The sequence below is a fragment of the Cynoglossus semilaevis genome, chromosome 4, assembly GCF_000523025.1.
Source record: "Cynoglossus semilaevis isolate Cse_v1.0 chromosome 4, Cse_v1.0, whole genome shotgun sequence".
Classification (NCBI taxonomy): domain Eukaryota; kingdom Metazoa; phylum Chordata; class Actinopteri; order Pleuronectiformes; family Cynoglossidae; genus Cynoglossus; species Cynoglossus semilaevis.
Genome location: NC_024310.1, coordinates 7595691 through 7603686, shown reverse-complemented (window position 1 = coordinate 7603686; position 7996 = coordinate 7595691). Strand labels below are relative to the sequence as shown.

The 7996-nt window shown below is 41.2% G+C and overlaps 1 protein-coding gene across 3 annotated transcripts in view; it reads right to left on the bottom strand.

Annotated features, from left to right (window-relative positions):
* The window catches only part of sptbn4b (spectrin, beta, non-erythrocytic 4b), a 39365-nt gene that overhangs the window by 14083 nt on the left and 17286 nt on the right, over positions 1–7996 (bottom strand). For 2 of the 3 annotated variants that reach the window (XM_017032125.2, XM_017032127.2), the window contains exons 21-25: positions 7689–7819; positions 7368–7593; positions 6399–6601; positions 5815–5905; positions 2111–2257 (exon numbers count right to left, since the gene is read on the bottom strand). In XM_017032125.2, the coding sequence (XP_016887614.1) occupies positions 2111–2257; positions 5815–5905; positions 6399–6601; positions 7368–7593; positions 7689–7819 (798 nt within the window). Of the gene's footprint in view, positions 1–2110; positions 2258–2922; positions 3659–5814; positions 5906–6398; positions 6602–7367; positions 7594–7688; positions 7820–7996 lie in introns of those variants that run through there. The other variant, XM_017032129.2, reaches the window with a different exon arrangement.

Here is a 7996-nt window from a genome sequence, read left to right as displayed (position 1 = left end):
TTTGACAAGTGTTGAGTCGGTTGCGATTATTTTTACTGCCAAATTTCATTATATAACCACCACCACCACCACAACAACAACAACAACAACAACAACAACAACAACAACAACAACAACAAAAAGACAGTGCAAATGCAATGTATAATATTGCAGGAGTGGCTGTACAAAACGATTGATATATTTCTAGATCTACAACAAGCCAACGAATGCGTATAAAACTATAAATGCAATGATTGAGAGCTTCGACTCGCTTCACTCTGATCCCAAAGGGGAGTTGAGTTTCAGCCCAGTATGAGACTGCAGAAGAACCAGTCATCGTGCCAGATTTAGCCATATGAAAACACCAACGGAGCCAAACGAGTGCACTGAGTTTTACTGGTTTGAGTCATAAGTGCAAAGTTTTTATCAGAATACTTGTATTGTCATGGTCTCTTCTTTTCCTCAGACCACATGCCCTGCCAGGATGTGTTTACACCATACACTAATTATCACCATCCACCACAGTGTTAGCTCGACTGTCACAGGTCAGATTTTCCACACCAGTCCATATGGGTCCATCAGCCTCCATGTGTCCTGACAAACTGAGACACCCTGGTGTTATAAACCCAGAAGAGTCATCAACATGGAATCAGTGACTGTATAATACTGAGGAGTTTAAAATGTCACATTTTTGGAAGAATGACATAAAAAAGATATGATTTTTTTTTTTCTTGTCTTGTTTAGTGATTGCCATAATAAAAACAGCTGAAAGATGAGCTGCTGATTCATTCCTTTTAATGGAAGAGTGTTCATATGTGTTTGATTGGTCAGGAATGACAACAGGTCTGCTCTCACCAATGCTCCCACCCTGTAACATGAACTGTAAACTCTACCATTGTCAGGTTTTAGAGTAGAATCTCTTCATGTTATGATTTGTTGTGTCCATTTTCTCTAATGGGAAAAAGCAACAAAACCTAAAGGGTGACTCAAAGGTTTAAATATAAAATTCTTTACTTATCTACATAAATCAAATGTAACCTCTCATAAAGGTACAACTGATTCAATGGGGCGACAGATCAGCGATGGACGAAGCGTTAGGAAACAAGACCCTACACACAGAGGTGTGAACACTGCAATCACAGGTCTGACAAATTGTGTAGCTGTGATGATTGATGCTTTCGTTTTGTTGAAATAAATGACGCCTTTCAAAAGAAAACACGTAAACAAGGGTGTTTTTACATACAAAACAATGCATTTGGAAATATTTCTTTGTCAGAAAACGTTGGAGCTTCAGCCAACAGGCGGTAACACACAGCTCTGCCAGTTAAGACTGACTTGATGCTTCAAGCGTTGCCGTATTTAATGGATCAATGGCTTATTAACTATTAAAATAATCAACCACTACTATTAATTGAAAAAATTGTTTATAGTTGCGTCCAGCCAGACAGAGGAAACACCGAACTTTATTTTATATTAGTCTTTTTTATGAGTCTTAATCAACCACTACTATTAATTGAAAAAGTCGTTTATAGTTGCATCCAGCCAGACAGAGGAAACACCGCACTTTATTTTATATTAGAGGCACAGTGTTCGTGGTTTAGGAAAATTTTGCTAAAATGTCAACTGTTATTTTAATGGAGTCCTTTCTATTTATTTTGGTGGGAGAATTGTCTATAGAGATTGCTGTAACAAATAAATAACTATGTTGTTTTACTATAAATTGAATGTTATAATCAAATGTTCCTTTATAGGGAGATAGGATGTGTTACAGCAATATAGTCATTGACCTCAATATAAACAACACTCACTTCTCATTGAACTAATCTAAATAAGCATGTCTTGTTATTGTAGCAAGTATATGAATCTGGATAGTTAAAAAATAAAAAAAGTTTTAATTTTCTAAATAACAGCTAAATGATTTTGGAATGTACATTTTACTTTACAAAGGTTTGAAAATGGTTTGTTACTTCTTTAGTGTCTCTGAAAACACCTGTAGACCAAACGCTAATTAGCTTTAGCTCGTAGCACAACTGCTTTCTCGCCTTCCACTTTAGCAACAAACTCAAGACTATTTACACATTTGCCAGGCAGGAAAGGTAAGGTTTTAGGTGACCAACAAGTATCCACTCACCTTTTCAATTTTGTCCAGCCATTCCTTGTTCTGGGCCAACTCGGCCATGAAGGCTTGGTGCTTCAGCCATTTCTTATGAAGCTTCTGGGTCTCATCCCGGCTGCGGTCCCTGGCCATTAGCATCTTCTCACACACCCAGTCACCAAGCTAGGTGCAAATAAAAGAGAGGAGGAGGTGTCAACGTTTCATGAGTACAAATACTGCGAATACCTGTTGGTGTTGTAGAAACTGTGGGTCTGGATCACAAGAGAAACATATGGCTAGTTATGTAAGATGTGTACAATCACTGACTCACGATACCTGACTTACTATTACTTTTTTATTATTAACTCCTAAATTAGGTCACTAATATACTATTACTTTTTTATTATTAACTCCTTCTAGAGTTCTAAATTAGGTCACTAAGAAAATCAAACACTGTGCTGAACTTGAAGTGACAACAGCAGGAGAAGCGGGAAATGCAAGGTCAAGCGCACACACACACACACACGGACATGAATACTTAATGACATACAGCAGGCACATGACGACAGACACACGTGTAGCAACAAGCATGGCAGCAGGAACGCACATGTGCACACGGCAGATCACCCTCTCCACAGCAGCAGCACAAACATCAACACACACACATACACACACATACACATAGATAATGGGTGTGAGATCAACACATGGCAGAAACAGTGTGGCGACAGCATCACTGACATATCCAGGTCAACATCAGCACCATCCACTCGCTGTCATCTCCATCTTCACACCTCCACCACAACTGCACTCCTTAACCCCAACTACTGAGCCGATGTTTTCTTTACCGGCAGCATTTAACAGGAACAGCTCACAGGGTTGTGGCAGCTGCAGGCAGCTGCTGGTATCCGCATCTTCTCTCGTCTGCTGTCTCTCACTCTCTCTCACACACACAGGGAAAGATGTTTCTCACCGCAGAGCCAGATAGAGACAGAGCAGAAAGCATGGACGGGAGAATAAAAAAGACAAAGAGGTTCCTGCTGTGGAGCTGAATCCCAGGGGGGAACACAAAAGATGTGCAGGGAGGAAAATTCCAGCCATGAGTGTAGATAACAACTCTACTGAAGGCTAAAGAGACAGACGAGGGACTTCAAACTGAGGCTGCGCTCAGGCAGCTCTGACTGTACTCCAGGATAGAGGAAGGGGAGGGAACGGATCAGCGGCAGACAAGAGGGTAAAAAAGGAGAACAGCTGAGAGAGACAGAGGAAGGTAAAAAAAATAAAAAAATCCTCTTTCCCAAAACCCAAAAATGGCAGACTATTGAGGCGATGCACAGGTGCTCCTCCCCTGCCTGACACCTTTAAGTGGACTGCTTGGAGGAGAGATAGAGTGGGGGAGGAGAAGAAGAAGGATGAGGAGTAGAGGGGGAGGAGCTGCACTACTTGGATTTGGATTTTGTAAAGAGGCGGATGGGGGAGCAGGGGAAGCAGGCGGTGCTTCCAGGCTCACCGGTCATGGCTAATGATGCTGAACTGGAGGAGAAGCAGGAGGAGAGGGGGCGCCAAGAAAGGAGGAACATACAGTACAGTGGGGAGGGGGGGTTAAACAAACAAGAGGGGAAAAAATCTAGCTGCTTAAGTGGACTGAAACACATGGGTGTCCACTAATACCCACGCTTAACACTCCTCCGTGTCTGCTTTTGTTTTATTATCCACCACCCACACAAAACACACACCACCACCCACTCTAACATCCCTCTCTATCTCTCTGCAGCAGTCCCAGGCAGCTGTGTGCTCGGTCTACAGCACGCCTCATACTGCTGCAGTGGTAGAGCAGAGAGAGAGAGAGAGAGAGAGAGAGAGAGAGAGAGGAAAGACTATGAAAACAGGAAGCGTGATGGAGGACAGACCGGGACAGGAGTGTGTGAAGCACTGGACAGAGCACTGGTCTAATGTGACTGATCTGTGTGTGGTTTGATAGATTTACAGGAACTCTCTCTCCTTTTAAAGAGGCAGCTGTGCATTTCCGTCCGATGGAGCTCCGTGTGTCTCTTAAACCCCACAACTCTTTATAGACAGTATATTAAACACACACACACACATGTTTTCACTGGCAGAAAGACAGTCTGCAGTCACAAAGTGTGGACATGTACACAGACACAGACACAGGCTGCAGAGGTCATGATGGGTCACAGTCTGATTCCCCCCTTGAGACTGTCAATGAATTGAAAGGAGAGAGAACAGGTCTGTGTGTGTGTGTGTGTGTGTGTGTACTGATATCCAGGTTGAGACATAAAAATAAATGAAAATGAATAGATGATGGGGAGCAGGGCAGGCCAGGGAAGGAGGAATCACAGACCTGGAGTCATTATATCACTGTCCGACATACAGTTAAATAAGTCAGTCAACTCAACTAATCAACAACATGGTGAATGTAAAATAAAAAAAATCAATGAATCTATTAGATAACAGATTACATTAAAAAAAAAAAAAAAAATCAATTAATCTATTAGATAACAGATTACATTTGATTTGATTACAATTGATTTGGTCAAAAATATTTTTAAATATTATTAATTATTATTTTATAAATTTGACAACAATAACAACTGGACAATAACAATAACAACAACAATAATAATAATAATATTGGTACGAATTATTATAATATACAGTCTATAATCATCCTATAAGCACATATTACATATTTATTTCTACTACTTTTAGAGTCTTAAGTGGTTTATAATATGCAAATATTGTAAAAGAAAATATATTATGTATAAACACAAGTCCATTAACTGAAAATAGTATATTCCTCAATGTGGTTAAAATGCACGTCAGTAAAGTGGACAGGAAGTGACTCTGAAGAGCATGAAACTTTGCATATAAAGATGGATTTAAGAGAAGGACACGCCCTGTCAGCTCAGAGGTCAGGTTACCTACAGACTGACGCAGCGTCATAAATCTAATGTAGGACACACACACACACATATACACACGAATGTACAGTTAGATACACTCTTCTTCTTCTTCTGAATAAGTGATGAGGTGCTGCGTTGATAAATTATGCAGGAGCTAAAGAGAGAAAGTTGCTGAAACTAAATAAGGTTTTGGCCCAGAAAAGAGCCGGTGACTCTGCAGTGTGAGAGAGCAAAAACAAAAAGCAGCCAACAAGGCAGTACTACAGTACAGGTGCATGAGAGTGTGGACCAAAACAAACACAGCTCGCAACAGACGGTGTGCACATGTGAGAATGCGACACTAGGAGGACCGTAAAGGTGTAGTTTAATCTCCGGGAATCGATCTTCCAAAGTAATGATCAGCGCAGGAAACGCGCGAAGAAGAGACTGCAGGGAGGATGTTTAGTTTTCACTGGGAGTGACAGGGATGGACAGGGTTGGAATAGAGTTATGGAATGTTGGGGAAAAAAAAACATCCGATACAGGAGCAAACAAGAAAAAAAAACTGAGGAAGTCATAGATGTAGTAAGGAAGTAATGATGATACTAATCTGTTTAAAGGAGCAGCCAATCATCTGTGATCACGCCCAGACCGATGACTGAATGAGAACCAATTAAAATGAGAGCATAACAACGATGGAGTCTGGAAAATGAGGTCACTTTGTACAGCCACTAGAGGACGCACCAGAAATAAAAAAAAGAGAGAGGGTGCTGTGCTGCTGTTAGCTGCCTTTGTAATAAGGCTGTTTCTGTACAGTAGAACCACAGAACAGACTCTTACCTCGTGACAGTCTTGGAGAAACCTTTGAAGTTCCCACTGGTCGTTTAGTTTTTCCAACCACTGCTGGGCCAGCTCTCTGTTCTGGTTTCCTCTGACGGGGTAAAGAGCAGGAACATTCATTTATTGGAGCAAGAAACTGATCATAGCTACAGTGTAGTTTTTTTTTTACAACTTCTTGTTTATTTTAATAAACAGAAAGAAAATAATAAAAACAGAAATATTGTTGGTTGTTGCGCCCCTGGAGAAAATTAAATTAATTTATGTTGAAATAAAATCTAAAAACCATATGGCTTCCCCTGTTGTTGAGCATAAACATGTAAATTACATTATTTAAAGTTGTTTTTTTTTTAACACTGACACACACTGGGCTTTTACACAGATTTTATGATCAGCTGTGGTTTTTTGCATGTTGGTCTTGAATTCTGTGGGTTTTTTTTTTTTTTGGTAACCATTGCATGTTGGTCTTGAATATTGAAATCTAATTTTAAATGTCTGCTCAGACCGTTGGTAATTCTTTTAATTTAATAAAGTAATACAGCTGTATTACACCGGTCTACTTGAGTGTATGTCCTGTGTTGGCGTACCTGTTGGCGAGGGTGTCGATGCGTTCCCTGATGCGGTCGGAGTAGATGTTACTCTGGCTGATGAGACTCTCTCCTGCCTCGATCACAGCTTTGATCCTGTGCAGGTTCAGTTCCATGGTGGTGGTGAAGTCCTTGTGTTTCTTTATGGCAGCTTCAACTGTTTCCACGGTGGTGGGCAGTTCCACGTGAGCCAGGGCCGATTCCTGGAGCGTTAGGACACAGAAGTCGGGTCACTCTGTGAGTTTAGTCCACAAAACTAAAGCTATCTCAGCAATACATACAAATACATTTACAATGGTTTAAAAACACGGTTTTAAATGGGAACAGATGGAGGTTCTTGCTGAGTTCAGACGATCAATTTTTTTATTTGGTGTTTTTAGTTGTTAAAGTTTTAATTCTCCCTGTTTTTTTTTTTTTGATTTTTCATTTCTTGTTTTGTTTTTAAGAGATTTGGATTTCAAAAGCTTTTGCTAACCACACTTCAATATAAAGCCTAAATATGGATCCACATCCACTGGCAGTTGCTTGTTGAACAGCTATTGTTGTAATATCACATAACACTGAGTTACTCTGCAGAAAGATGCACACACTACAACACAAACGGAGGAGCTGGCCACACCCTGGTCCAGTGGACTTTCCACACATTGATCCAGTCCGTTTAGAGACAACGTGTTCTTGCAGGGCCAGAACAATAAAAAGAAAACAGAGAGAGAGAGAGAGAGTGGTGGCAGGCTGCAGATACCAGGTCTTGGTTCTAAGGAAATAACGAAATATCATAAAAACCACAGAGCATATATATAGTAAATAAATTAGTTGTCTGATTTTTAAGCTAATTTTACAAACTCAAAATTGAATTTGGAATTGTTGGAGCTGGGAAAATGTATATTCACCAACTGGCAACTATTGGACATTACACTAAAGAGCACCTCCCAAAGCCTCCACCTCCAGGTCTGGTCTTCTCCTCCTCACCTGATTATTGAGGAAGGACTCGGCCTGTTTGACGTCTCGCAGGAACAGATGAAAAATGTGGGCCTGGACCAGAACTTCTCTCCTGCTCTCCCACATCTCCAGCAGTTTATTCCAGCCCACGTCAAGTTTCTGGAGCCACTGCTGCAGCGCGGCCTGAGGAAGAGGAGCCTCTTCAGACTCCAGCAGCTCATTCATGGCCTGCAGGCGCTCGTAGTCTTCTTCATAACTGCACATACAAGGGTACAGACAAAAAACACAGGATTATTTTTTTTTGGATGAAGCTTTGGGCAAAGACTACTGTAGTCCTGTGGCAACACACACCGTCCTATCTCCTCCTTGAGTGCAGCATGTTTGTTGATGAGTTTCTCAGCCTCCTCCAGGTCATTGGGCAGCTGGTCTGAGGCAGCGGCGGTCTGTGTCTGGACCAACCAGGTAAGGAACGAGTCCAGGTCCTGACAGAACAGAAACAGGAACATGAATTACATTTCATTCTCTAACTGTTTCTACGGCGAGTGTCGGTGCACGGCCAGAACACTGTTAATGAATCAAAAACAATTTAAAGCCTCTGAACCGTGAAATACAACTGGATGTTTCAAAAGGTTGTGGACAGAGTGGTTTAACGGAAAGGT